The sequence below is a fragment of the Mauremys reevesii genome, linkage group 6 (genome assembly GCF_016161935.1).
Source record: "Mauremys reevesii isolate NIE-2019 linkage group 6, ASM1616193v1, whole genome shotgun sequence".
NCBI lineage: Eukaryota > Metazoa > Chordata > Testudines > Geoemydidae > Mauremys > Mauremys reevesii.
In genome coordinates this window covers 67,740,889-67,755,854 of record NC_052628.1, presented here as the reverse complement: position 1 = coordinate 67,755,854, position 14,966 = coordinate 67,740,889, and the positions used below count along the sequence as shown (strand labels likewise).

The 14,966-nt window shown below is 42.3% G+C and overlaps 1 protein-coding gene across 5 annotated transcripts in view; it reads left to right on the top strand.

Annotated features, from left to right (window-relative positions):
* The window catches only part of MCC (MCC regulator of WNT signaling pathway), a 311,234-nt gene that overhangs the window by 50,455 nt on the left and 245,813 nt on the right, over nt 1-14,966 (top strand). The window contains exon 1 of one of the 5 annotated variants that reach the window (XM_039544361.1): nt 2,916-3,265. The exons of the other annotated variants lie outside the window; for them this stretch is intronic. Within the exon in view, the coding sequence (XP_039400295.1) occupies nt 3,235-3,265 (31 nt within the window). The 5' untranslated portion in view covers nt 2,916-3,234. Of the gene's footprint in view, nt 1-2,915; nt 3,266-14,966 lie in introns of those variants that run through there. 5 annotated transcript variants of the gene reach the window in all.

Sequence of the window (14,966 nt, the reverse complement as noted above, 5' to 3'; positions counted from 1 at the left end):
AGTGTACAGGGCCATTAATTGCATCCTGCTCCAAAAGACTGTGATGCTGGTCAACGTGCATGACGTGGATAGCTTTGCACAAATGGGCTTCCCTAAGTGCGGAGGGGCAATACATGGCACGCGCATTCCAATTCTGGCACCAGACCACCTAGCCACTGAGTAAGTTAATCGTAAGGGGTATTTCTCAATAGTTCTCCAGGCGCTTGTGGATCACCGTGGATGTTTCACAGACGTTAACGCAGGCTGGTATGGAAAGGTGCATGATACACGCATCTATTGGAACACTGGCCTGTTCAGGAAGCTGCAAGCAGGGACTTTTTTCCCAGACCAGAAGATCACCGTAGGGGAAGTCGAAATGCCCATTGTGATCCTGGGAGACCCTGCCTACCCCTTAATGCTGTGGCTTATGAAGCCGTACTCAGGGCAACTTGACAGCAGCAAGGAGTGGTTCAGCAACAGGCTGAGCAAGTGAAGAATAACTCTTGAGCATGCATGTGGCCATTTAAAAGCCCCTGGCGATGCCTGTGTGGGAAGCTGGACCTGGCCGATGACAATATTCCTATGCTTTTAGCCGCGTGCTGTACGCTCCATAATATTTGTGAAGGGAAGGGTGAAAGCTTCACTCTGGGCTGGACCACAGAGGCTCGGTGCCTGGAGGCCGAGTTTCAATAGTCAGAGACCAGGGCTATTAGAGGGGCACGGCGCGGGGCCATAAGGATCAGGGAGGTTTTGAGGCAGCAATTTGAAGCTGAAAGCCACTAATATTTGTTGCTATGCTCGGGATTGCAGTCCTTGTAATGCTAGGAGGTGATTGGTGCATATGATGCAAGAAAGGGCCTTAACATAATTGTATGTTGCTTTGCAGTGCTCTTTTTGCTTTCACTTATTAGAATAAAGATTGTTTTCAAACCAACACAATTCTTTTATTAAAAGACAACAACCAGAGGAGAGAGTCAAACAACAAAAATACATCAGCAGGGAGGTGGAGGAGGGAAGGGAAGGTCTCCAGAGGAAGAGGGGTCCCGAGATGCCTACAGATATGTGTATGTCCAGGGATCATACCCAACCTTCTTTGGAGTACAATGCAGCAGGTGCTGTACTTCAGCAGGGCCAAACTTTAGAGGGACGGGTATTGAGTGCAGTGAGTAGTGGGAGTCCACACTGCTGGACTGTGAGAAGGGAAGAGTGGAATGCTGTGGGTAGAGCATGCAGCCAGAAAGGTTGATAACAGTGTGGTGGTGGTGGTGTGTGGGGGGGGTTGCATAGGAAAGAGTTTTGTGACAGCGGCTGCAGGGGAGGGCAGTTGCGGAGCTGCTCAGTTTGAAGAGCTAGTTTCGCCTGGAGCGTGTCCACTTGGCACTCCATAACGTTTAAGAGCTGCTCCGTGGCTTCTTTCTGGTGTGCCACGTTCTCCTTTCAGTCCCTCTTCTTGCTATCCTGCTACTCGTTTAATTCCTGTTTCTCAGTGGCGGAGTGCATCATAACCTCTCAGAAAAAATCCTCCTTAGTTCTTCGTGCCCACTTTCTAATTCTGCACAGCTGTTCTGCCACCAATAAGGGAGGTTGACCCTTCATCTCCGTGAAGTTTAAATGCAACATTTTACAGAAGCAGTATTGTTTGCAACACAGACAACACTGATTCAGTGCTTTAAAACACAGCCAGTACTCTCACACTTGTCACTAACTGGCTGACCCCAGGCAAGCACACGTGAGCCTCAAGACTCCCAAGATGGTGAATAGTTGCAGGGGCAGGGTGAATCACTCTTCCCAGACCCTGCTGTTCACTGGGCACGTGGCTCTTTGGGAGAGCCAGCACTGTAGGGGCAGCTTGATAATCATTCCTGTCCCCACACGTTCCACAGGATGTGATCATTATGGAAGATATCTCACTGCTGAGGGTGAGCAGGGAATCAAGGGGGAGGGTCTTCTCCAAGCCTGTAGCTTCCTCCCTGGCAGCAATGGTTCCCCCACCCTCGTGATGGCACAGTGGCATGGGAAAGTTACCGTTAGTGAGGCAAGAAACAAAACAGCTTTGCCAAGGAACCTGTGGCAGCAGATTGCCCAGTATCTTCATGAGAGTTTCCTGCAGATCTGAGGGAGATTCCCATGAAGTGAGGAAGTCTATCAACAGCCTGTTCCGCTGCTCAGAATAGGCGTGCAGTGGGAGACAAGCCTGCTTTCTGCAACCCTCCTGCCCCCCAACAAATCGCTTCAGGAGTTCCCCAAATCAGATCCACTTACCAAGGGCCTCCTCTCCTGTTCGCGCTTTGCCAAGATCCGATTGCTGTGACTGGCTAGGCTCCTCCGGGGTAGAAAAGAGCTCCTGACTGCATGCATCTCTGGCCTCCGAGCCATCCTCTGCCTCTGGGTCCCCCTCACCCTCTTTGTCCAAGATTTCATCCTCCTGGCTCGATCCACTTTCGACTGGCACATGAGCCAACAAAGTATCTTTATAGGGGCATTCACAGTGGAGATGGGTCATCACCGAGTATCGCGTCCAGCTCTTTGTAGAACCAGCAGCTCGTGGGCACAGCACTGGAGTGGCAGTTTGCCTCTCGTGCCTTGTGGTAAGCATTCCGCAGATCCTTCACTTTGACCCTGCACTGCATTGTGTCCCGGTCATTGCCCCTTTCTATCATGCATTGTGAAATCTGTCTGTAGGTATCATAATTCCTACGGCTGGAGTGCAGATGGGACTGCACAGCTTCCTCTCCCCAAATGCCCATGAGGTCCAGCAGCTCAGCATTGCCTGGTGCATGGAGCAGGCTGGCCACCTGGAAAGATGTGCTGAGACCACTGCACACGTCACTGAGCAAACAGGAAGGAGACTTTCAAATTTGCAAAGGAATGTACAGGGTGGGGATGACAGTTGGTCACCTGAGGGCAGGGCAGTAGAGTTCAAACCGATGACCAGAGAGGTGAGAACAGGCATTGTGGACACCTCCTGGAAGCCAATCGCAGCGCTGTAATCATGTAGTCTACACTGGCACCGCAGCACTGTAGCCTGGGCGCAGAAAGCTGTACGCCTCTCATCGGGGTGGTTTTTTTAAGAGTGCTACAACTGCGCAGTTTCTGTGCACTAAGTGGCTTAGCAGTGCGTACACCTCGGGAGTTACAGCACAGAAAAACACTTTACTGTGCAGAAACTTGCCAGTGTAGATGGGGCCTAAACAGATGAGCCTTGCATTGCATCACTGGCCCAAGAGGATGGGCTGACAACTCCTTCCTGACTGAATGGGCAATCTCCAAGCCACATTATCTCCTGGTGACTAATTTCTACTCCAAGTCTATAAATCATACTTACAATCTAAATATATTGTTCCTTAAATGTTACTGTGATGTTACACTCCATATTCTTTATGGAAATATGCTTAAGATATGTCTGTGACATAAGTGAGATGTACTGCACGCAAGATGGCTCATATAGGATATAATTGGAAAGGTTATGATTTACTGAATGTAGTTATCTAATGTGTATGCCTGTATCATTTCTGTATCTGAAGTTAGGAATATGAACTATGTAACAATTACAACTGGGTGTGTATTGGGAAGACACACACCAAAGGACAGGCCACCAAATTTGATGGGCCATTAGGAAGGAATAACAAGACTGTGAAGATACTAATCTCTCTCCCTCCTGGAAGGCTATGACAGTGCTAGGTCAGGTGGTCTTGTCACCTAATACAAGAAGTTCAAGATAATGTTTATTAACTTTCCACTAAAAGGGGAGGGGGTTCAAGTTTGAAAACAAAGTATTCCTGCCTTATGTAAACCTTATTTAAGGGTGGGGAGGAAGGCAAACAGGACTCCTCTCCATGGCCTGTCTGCCCAAGAAGAAAGACTGCTAAAGACACCTTAAGGGAAGGCAAGAGGGGAGCCAAGGCTGAGACAGGGTCCAGTCTGAAAAGAAATATAATTGGAACTCTAAGCTACAGAAACTTTGCAACCTGCCTAAAACAACACTTAGGGTAAGAAATTACATTTTGTAACCTGTTCCTCAAGTATATTGAGCTTAGTGTCCATATTTTGTTTTATTTGCTCAGTAATCTGCTCTGTTCTATCTCTTATATTCACTTAAAATTCACCTTTTGTAATTAATAAACTTATTTCTTGTTTATAATATAACCCAGTTTGTGCAATTCATAACTGGGTGGGAAGAGGCTGTGCATACCTTCCTCTACATTGAGGGAGGAGGCGGATTTCATAATATATGTTTGGGTCTGCACTCCAAGTTAGGTGGATACCTGAGTGCTTGGGCAAGTCCCTTAAGCTGAGACTTCCCAGAGTTGATCTCAGTGTCTGTGTCATTCTGCAGTTGGGTGTGGCCCTGCTTGTGTATGTGCTGGAGGAAGATTAATAGCCTGGCTCAGAAAGACAGGTAAAAAGGGTGCCTAGGCTGGCATAAGAGGCGGGCTCAGTGGTATCTCAGCACATCAGGTGGCATCCTAAGGAGGGCAAACCATCACAATTACCTGTAGATACATCCCACAATGATTATGAATCTCGACAAGTTATGAGCTTTCTGTAGATATCTCATGTTACTTTTTATGCATAAGTATCTTGTAAGATGTGTTTGGTGTAGTGAGTTTGTCAGGTCTGAGGTGAAAGTTGTCTATAAAGAACAGAGGACCCTTTGCTAAGGAGTCTCTGTGTCACAGCCACCATTGTCATTTTGCTGCCCCCTGAAGATTATTAAAGAATGATGTTAATTTTCAATAGTCGTATCTTACCTATTGAATAAAGAACTGCCAAAGAGGAAATTGGTGTGCTGAAAATAGCCATTTTTACAGTCAGATTATCCGCTGGTGGGAGAAGTCTTCATGAGTCAGTCTAAAACCTTGGATAGTAAGGGACATGGCAGCAACAAAGAGGTAAATAAAGGGCAGACTGGATGGCTCAGGAGTTTCGTGATAGGATGTGGAGCCTTTCATCTCTCAGCTGCCAGTCTGAACTCTTATCACTAATAACCTTAAAGTTGAACCTGACAGACTATGGCACAAGGAATTCTTGCATTCCTATTATAGCCACAAGGGAGATGCAAAAAGATACTTACTGTATTTGTATACACTATTGACTGCGTAGCCATGACTGATTGATTAAAATATTCCATATTGTGAACTCATTTGACAAATGGGACTGCTTTTTCCACATTCTCAGCCCCTTCACCTAATGCAGTGAGAAATTCTCTCCCTGCTATACAGCATTCCTAGGATCTGGGTTCCACTCTGGCTCCCAGAAATTGAGAGCTGTGTATTGTGTCCATTTCTTAACCAGAAGTTAGACCGTTTGTCCAAAGTCCTTAGGGAAGTTCAAACACTACATGTGACTGACACCTCATAAAAAGCAATGATGAGGTCCCAGGTCCTCTGCTGATTCAGTCAATAGCTCCTTCAGTGAGGGGAGTCTACTGGGCTCCCTGGCACATGATGTAGTGGCTGGCTGGTGCTTCGAAAGCTATCAGTACCACAATCTTATCATTTGTCATCGTATCTACTATTCTTGAACAAGATCATTGAAAAACTGGTGTAGAGCTACCACCAATAACATCAGACCTCTACTAGTGTCTTACTTGTGTTTTACAGTGAGGTTGCAGACCATGATATGGCTCTGAGACTTCTGCATTGGTTGCTCCCGGTGGATGGTCTCTTTTCTGTAGTGAAGGATGGATAGAAGCGTGTGCTCAAAGTGCTTTAGCTCTCAGCAGGGTCTGCCACACTTGACTGAGTTGCCTGACAGACCTGACAGTGTTGATGGGCTTAGGGCTTGTCTACACATACAGCGGTGCAGCTTCACTGATGTAGCTGTGCCGCTGCTGCGCATCTGGTAGATACTCTGTGCCAATGGAAGAGAGCACTCTCATTGGCATAATAAAACCACCTCTGCGTGAGGTGTTAGCTGTGTCAGTGGGAGAAGCTCTCCCGCCGACATAGCACTGTCCACACCGGCACTTAACGTGGATGTAACTTATGTCGCTCAGGGGGGTGGTTTAGTCACACCCCTGAGTGACATAAGCTGTAGTGTAAATGTGGCCTTAGATGGTCGTGAGAGGCATCTGCTCCTCTGCAATGCTCAGTCCAGTCCCTCGTCTTAGACAAATCAGTCAAAATCCCTAGAAGAGAGTGAAATTCAGTTGACTTCTGGGACTCCTTCGCATCACAGCGCCATTGCCCAGCACTTCAGTGATTGAGGGAGATTGGCAGCTGGTTGAAATAAGACACTAGTCTCAGTGGAGGCTGGCCAGGGCTGGTAATCTTAACACAGAGTGAACCACTCCTGGGTGATTATTCCTGATGGCATTGCTTGTAGGTACTTGTCATGTTCCTCAAGGGTACCCAGGATTGCAAGGTGCTTTACCAACACCTGCCCTTAGCATGAGGAAGTCTTATTTCTGGCTGCTGTGGATCAGATCTCTGAAAACAACAGCCACTGGCAGCAGAAACACTGCCATCCAGGCCTCTTCAAGCCTTGCTCTTGCTGTACAGATAGTGATAGACTCACATCAATCCCCAGGTCCTTAGTGTTCCCTGCATTGCCCAGCCCTTTATCCACTGAACACACACAGAATGACCAGGCCTGCTGTTCCCAAAGGAACAGTACACATCAGGTTGTAAGATTGAGCTCATGACCAGCACTTTGCTTAACCCCATGTCACTTAGATATATTTATAGTGAAAACAAGAATAAGTTTATCATCAAAGATTAGAGACTCAAGTAATAGCAAATAAGAATATTGGCAAGAAATGGTTACATGTAAAACAAAAGCAGTACGCGCCTTCTAGAGACTAAATTTAACAGACATATTACTCTCTTGTCTAAAGAAATTTATCTCACCCAAAGTTCTCTTCAGTGTTTTCAGCCAAGCCTGGGTAAAGCATGAACACTGTCCTTTTACTCAATCAATGAAGGGTGCCAGGGTATCTTCTTTGTTTCCCAAATACCGTGGACCAAACCTTTGAAGTGTACTTCCAGATAGGGCTGGAGTACTCCGTTTAGCTACTTGGTTGAAATAAATACTGTACAAATAACATTTTATGTTGACTTGTGGCAATAACAGCATTAATTTACACGTGTGCTCACTATCTAGGAATCTCTATCTGAAGGCTTTTGTATACGTATACTCCTATTACTGACATCAGTTCCCTACTATTTGTTGATTGCTATTGTAGAGGGTTACTTACATCCATGTAGCAAACAGAACTACTATGGGATTTATAAATTCTATTAAGAATGATTCTCAGAGGTCCAGGAACTGCTGAACTCTTATATCAGTTCTGCCATCGATTCTCTGTGTAGCCTTGTGCAAATCACTTGAGTTGTGTCTGTGTTCTGATCTTTAAAATGGGGCTACTACTTACCAGGGGTGTCGTGAGGATTGTACATACCTTTTGAAGATGTAAAGCTCTAGAAAAGAGGAAATTATTCACTCCATGTAAAACCCCCACATTACCCCCACCTACCCACAAATGCACTCCCTTCCTCTCTCCAACTCATCATATTTACCACTCTTCCCTCTGGCTATTACTATAAAACACAGGATTTGGGTGTGCTGATTATATGTATGTACGTGTGCAATACTAGTTGAGCAGTAAAAATCTAAGTTTTTGCAACCTAATTATTTCCCTAGCAAGAAGCCAAGATATCAAAAATGCATAATCTCTGAGGACAGTATTTGAAAATCAACATTTTGGTTTTGTGGCGGGGTGGAGGAATTAGTCAAAGTGGAAAACTTGGGGTAAAACCCAAATTATGTACTGTTATGGAAAAAGGCATTTTCATTTATATCTACGCTTGCACTTATTTATCCGTTTTAAATAAGGAGCACAGTGTTTGTGCTTTTTAATTGTAAAATACACCTCTACCTTGATATAACGCGACCCAATATAACGTGGTAAAGCAGTGCTCCGAGGCGGCGGGGCTGCGCACTCAGGCGGATCAAAGCTAGTTCGATTATAATATGGTTTTACCTATAATACGGTAAGATTTTTTTGGCTCCCAAGGACAGTGTTATATCAGGGTAGAGGTGTATCTTAAAATTGAATGGTAATTGTTGCCCTGCCCCCCTCCTCCCAAAATCAAGACAGCATAGTATCATGAATGAGACCTGTGAGATTGAAAATGTAATTGTGCCTGCCCTGTAGAGGAGAGCTAGTCTGTATATAATCATGACAGATATGGCATTATTGAGCCAATAAATAAATGGGGGTGTATTTATAATTAGTCTTTTTACAGAACAAAACAGTCTGAACAATAGTCTGAATTAATATACAGATACACTACAGAGGATAAGTCATTTTAGCTCCATACAAGCAAGAATGAATAATATACAGTCTACTCTGTTAACTCCATAGTCATGCACATGCCAAAATAATGGTAATCTCATATGTTTAGTACATGTGGATCCTGGGAGATGGATAGAACACAGCCTTTGGCCTCTGCTACTCAGCTATAGGGAAACCTTCTTTGGCAGTTAGGGGTTTTATTTTCTGTAGTCCAGCCACTAGAGGGCAGTGGTACCCACATCTAGTACACTTCACATTTCCTGAAAATATATTTTGGACTTACTTGACAGAAACATTTTAAGGGCTTGTCTATTTTGGACAACTTGCACTTATATTATTAAAGAGATTACACTGGTGCGAACTGCTAATATATATGCAGTTAAATCAGTTTAAAGCATTCTTAAACTGTATTAGTTTAAAGCAGTATCTAATCCTTTTGGTTACACCAGTACCTGTTCTGCAGTATAGACCAGACCTCACGCCTCTCTTGTGATTTCTTGTTTTGGAGAGTACCATTTGTTTTGATGAGTTAGTTTCATTTAGCTCTATTTCCTTTTAAGATGAGATTATTATATATTAGCTTTATGGTATATCCCCTTCTAGTGAGTTGAGGGGAAAATATATATGTATATTTTCGAATCAACTCACCATGCATTTTTGCTCCATGCAAACACCAGTATAAAGCTTTTATTATACTTGATTATGTCGCTGGCACACTTATGTTTTACCTATTTTGTATTATCTCATTTATAAGCTCCTTGGTTTTTTTCCTAGCTGATCATTATTTCATTTATTATGACTAACTGGCATTTTATTAATTAATTGAGTAATTAATGATCACTGATTGATAAATGCCTTCTTTGAATGTTAATGGATATTTTAGAGGAACACAGTCCATTAGAGTTAACCTGATAGTATTACTTATAATTGCTTATGGGTAGCCTAGTGGATTGAAAATAGTGTCCAAGAGTCAAGTAGATCTAGATTCTGGTGTCTACTTTGCCACTGCCTTACTGTGTGTGTGCTTGGGCAAGTCACTTAATCTTTTTATGTTTTTGTTACCTCAGATGTAAAATGGGATAATGATACCCACCATTATGAAGTGTTTGGGGATCTAGGGATTAAACGTGCTATGGAAGATGAGTAGCTGTTTTTAAAGGCTTGAATGAGAGGCTGTTGCTTATGACCGGAATAGATTGGTAGGTCTCATTTTATAAAATATGTCCATCAGGCACCACTGGAATGCTTGTGTCCTCACTGGTGGCAGCATCTGAGGCTTTTGCAAAGCAGTCAGTCTTGAAGATATTACAGGAAGATCCATTTGCTTCCTGGGAAATAACTTGATGCTAACGGGCCAGTCTTCAGTATTTCCAGGAGAGCTGAACTTGGGCAAACTGGTACCTTTCTGCTAATTGGAACTATTCATGGATTAGGGTATGGGAGAATTCGGTGGACACAATCTTTCATATGGTAAAACAGTGACTATTATTGGATGGCTTATTTAAAGTAGTTCATTGAGATCTTCCCAATAAATAGCTTTAATGGGTATGGACTAAATCCTGGGAAGTGCCTGGGATTGCCTGATACTCCCATTGGAATCAGTTTCTGTCTATGCACTCAGCAAGTGCTGAGCACCTGTGGATGGAGATAGGGCCCTTTTTAAGAGTGGTAGCTTTATCCGGTAACATTTGATTTAATACATAAGCAAAAAACTCTGAACTGTAGAATAAGACTGCGACTCTCTGTTGCTTCCTGACTTTATGCCAGTTTATTCCTACATTAATCTAATCAGTTCACTTTCTCAGATGAATTACTTTTCAATCTGTGTTCACTGGAGAGTTCTCTAGTCTATCAGCATCATTTAGCTGCAAAATTGTTATAGTAACAATGCTAGTGGTTTTTAGACCATGATTTATTTTGAGACAGACCATGGTCTAGCTGATTATGGAATTCTAGCCAGAACTTAAGTGTAGGGTGGAATGCTTCTACAAGAAGAGCAAAATAATCTAGTAAAAATGTATTATCCAAGATCTGCGATGTTCTATACACATCTATCTGGCTATCTTATTTGAATGAAAACTTGTGTCTGATGCGAAGTTATTTATTCTAGCACTCATAAAATTATTTCTGGTTTGTGTTTGAAAAGAAATGAGAGGTCAAAGACCTTATCCATACCAATGAACTGTTTCATCTACTATAGCAGTACCCACACTTCACCTAACTGAGGGGCTACATTGGCAGCTTGTTAGGAACCAGATGGATGTACTTAATTTTTATTAAATGGAGCAGCTGCAGCCACCTTCAATTTTAATAAAGAAGTGTGTACTATACACATTGTAGTTTTTAGTATCGTTACTCCACCTTGATTCAAGTTCAGGCCTGACCCACTGCTTTCATACTTGATCAACTATAGATCTATAAGACATTTTACACATCTTCCTGCATGTGAGCATTCTAAATTAACTGGGTCATTTAAGGGAAAAGACTTGGGAATCATTGCAGATACCTCAAGAAGACTTCGACTCAAGATGTAGCTATGGGCAGAACATAAGAATGGCCATACTGGGTCAGACCAAAGGCCCATCCAGCCCAATATCCTGTCTACCGACAGTGGCCAATGCCAGGTGCCCCAGAGGGAGTGAACCTAACAGGTAATGATCAAGTGATCTCTCTCCTGCCATCCATCTCCACCCTCTGACAAACAGAGGCTAGGGACACCATTCCTTAGCCATTAATGGACTTAACCTCCATGAATTTATCCAGTTCTCATTTAAACCCTGTTATAGTCCTAGCCTTCACAACCTCCTCAGGCAAGGAGTTCCACAAGTTGACTGTGCGCTGTGTGAAGAAGAACTTCCTTTTATTTGTTTTAAACCTGCTGCCCATTAATTTCATTTGGTGGCCCCATGTTCTTATATTATGGCAACAAGTAAATAACTTTTCCTTATTCACTTTCTCCACATCATTCATAATTTTATATACCTCTATCATATCCCCCCCCCCTTAGTCTCCTCTTTTCCAAGCTGAAAAGTCCTAGCCTCTTTAATTTCTCCTCATATAGGACCCATTCCAAACCCCTAATCATTTTAGTTGCCCTTCTCTGAACCTTTTCTAATGCCAGTATATCTTTTTTGAGATGAGGAGACCACATCTGTACGCAGTATTCAAGATGTGGGCATACTAGGGATTTATATAAGGGCAATAAGATATTTTCCATCTTATTCTCTATCCCCTTTTTAATGATTCCAGTGGTCTGTTTGCTTTTTTGACCACTGCTGTACGCTGCGTGGACGTCTTCAGAGAACTATCCACGATGACTCCAAAATCTTTTTCCTGATTAGTTGTAGCTAAATTATCCCGCATCATATTGTATGTATAATTGGGGTTATTTTTCCCAGTGTGCATTACTTTAAATTTATCTACATTAAATTTCATTTGCCATTTTGTTGCCCAATCACTTAGTTTTGGGAGATCTTTTTGAAGTTCTTAACAGTCTGCTTTGGTCTTAACAATCTTGAGCAGTTTAGTATCATCTGCAAACTTTGCCACTTCACTTTTTACCCCTTTCTCTAGATCATTTATGAATAAGTTGAATAGGATTGGTCCTAGGACTGACTCTTGGGGAACACCACTAGTTACCCCTCTCCATTCTGAAAATTTACCATTTATTCCTACCCTTTGTTCCCTGTCTTTTAACCAGTTCTCAATCCATGAAAGGATCTTCCCTCTTATCCCATGACAACTTAATTTACGTAAGAGCCTTTGGTGAGGGGCCTTGTCAAAGGCTTTCTGGAAATCTAAGTACACTATATCCACTGGATCCACCTTGTCCACATGTTTGTTGACCCCTTCAAAGAACTCTAATAGATTAGTAAGACATGATTTCCCTTTACAGAAACCATGTTGACTTTTGCCCAACAATTTGTTTTTCTATGTGTCTCACAATTTTATTCTTTGATTGTTTCAACTAATTTGCCAGGTACTGACATTAGACTTACCCAGTCTGTAATTGCCGGGATCACCTCTAGAGCCCTTTCAAAATATTGACGTTATATTAGCTATCTTCCAGTCATTAGGTACAGAAGCCAATTTTAAAGGACAGGTTACAAACAGTAGTTCCGCAATTTCACATTTGAGTTTTCAGAACTCTTGGGTGAATTAATTTCAAAACTTCCTCTAGTGACACCTCAATCTGTGACAATTCTTCAGATTTGTCACCTACAAAAGCTGGCTCAGATTTGGGTATCTCCCTAACATCCTCAGCCATGAAGACTGAAGCAAAGAATTCATTTAGTTTCTCTGCAATGACTTTATCGTCTTTAAGCGCTCCTTTTGTATCTCGATCATCCAGGGGCCCCACTGGTTGTTTAGCAGGCTTCCTGCTTCTGATGTACTTAAACATTTTGTTATTACCTTTTGAGTTTTTGGCTAGCTGTTCTTCAAACTCCTTTTTGGCTTTTCTTATTACATTTTTACACTTAATTTGGCAGTGTTTACCTCAAAACAAGAAGCTGGAATACACATGGAATGAATTGGAGAATAATACAGCAATCATTATAATGTCATTAAATACATCAGCAGAGCAGCCACATATAGAATGCTCTGCACAGTACTGGTCACCCCATCTTGAAAAGGACATTACAGAACTAGAGGAGGGTTCATGATTAGAGAAATGATTCAAGAGAGCTTGAAAAGATTACAGTTGTTTACCTTGGAAAGAAGATGAATACATGGGGACATTATGAAAGTATATTAGATTACATTAAAATGGTTAAAAGTACATTATTAAGGTTGCAAACTCAGGCACTCAGAAGCTAGGAAATGCAAACAATGAGGTTGGCTGTGCAACTTGAATTTAATTCCCTTGTGCGTCTTTAATTACCTGATCACATTCTGGTTGCAGATCCTCAGATGGTGTAGATTGTCATGGCTTCATTGACTTAATTGGCTGAGATTCTGCTCCACCGTTTTCCCCACAATTCCCCTGCCACATTCAGCGCACAGGAAGGATGGTGCTCACTGAATGGGCAGTTATTCACTAGTAGTTTTTATCTTTGTCATTCATTATGTGGTCCCAGACCTTATTTGCTGTATGGTATTCAAACTGAGGACTCGATAAGTAACCAGGGGGAGCAATGAGAGCACAAAAGACAGTGTCTCCCTCCTCTCTTCTGGTGCAACAGTGGCCCCAAACAGGAGGAAAATACCTGTTAAATCCCTGGAGTCCTGGGCTGGAGCATGGTCAGTCACTCTGTGGGAATAGAATATTTGCAGTTTGGTTGTCAAGTTGGGAGCTGTTTGGGGTTGGCGTATGCTCAGTGCAGATGTACTGCAGTGTAGTGGGTATGGAATCTTGGGAATTTAGCTGCCAAACTCTAACAAACCTCTACTGAATGTGCGAACTGAGATTTTACAGAAGTTTATAACTTGGCCAAGTTTGAGCAGGGACACCATGGTAATAAATTTCAAGTTGCTGCTCAAAGCATGGAGGCTCTAGAGCTTTTAAATGAAACTGTTTAAATTTTTTTAACATTACAGAAAAATACATTGTTTTGCCAATCATCAGAAATGGCTAAACTGTTTCATCTGTAATTTACAAAAAATATTCAGTCTGAGGCAGATACCCATTGCAGAAAAGATTAAGCCCAAACATTTTAAGAACATAAGAATGGCCATACTGGGTCAGACTAAAAGTCTATCTAGCCCAGTATCCTATCCTGTCCTCTGACAGTGGCCAATGCCAGGTGATTCAGAGAGAATGAACAGAACAGGTAATCCATCAAGTGATCCATACTCTGTTGCCCATTCCCACCTTCTTGCAAAGTTATAAGCCACCAAAAGCAGGGTTTTATAATGGAAGTTGTTAGGCAACTTTAACTATATGTGTTGCATCCAATTCTGCCTATATTACAGAAGATAGATCAGGAATTTCCATTTGGTCCTTCTTGTTACACAAGAAAAAGAGGGCATTCAATTAAATTAAAAGGTTGAGAATTCAAAACCAATAAAAGGAAATACTTTTTCAAACACATAATTAAACCGTGGAACTTGATGCCACAGGAAGTCATTGAGACTAAAAACGTAACAAGATTCAAAGGGGTTTGGATATTTATCTGGACGACAAGAATAGCCAAGAATGCTAACAAATTATGGAAGAGGTATTAAACCTCAAGTTTTGGAGTTTAAGCTAGTCTCTAGCTATAAGGGATTAGGAGGACACCCAGTGTGGATGGCAGATTAGTCAGAAATAGGATAATGCAAGGGTTCGTGCACTTTCCTCTGAAGCAGCTGGTGCTGGGCACTGGTTGAAGACAGAATACTAGGAAACTTGGGCCATCTATCCCAATATGGTGATTCTTATGTTGGTTTTCAAAAACCACAAGGGGTTGGACTGTTAAAATAAATTCTAGGAGATGGCTAGGGGAGGGAATACGATCACAGATGTATGATAAATTGCACAGGTGTGTGATAAACTTATTACTGGATAGTCTCTCTCTCTCTCTCTCTCTCTCTCTCTCTGTCTCTGTTTTATGATGATGTGCACTTGGATTTATTTCTGCCATCATACTAATAAATAGTATTTTCCCTATTATTTACAGATGTAGGTAATATTTCTAAATATTGTATGAAAAACTGCTTTTATCTTTGACTCCTGTGTCTTGAAAATCAATACTGTGTCCCATAAACA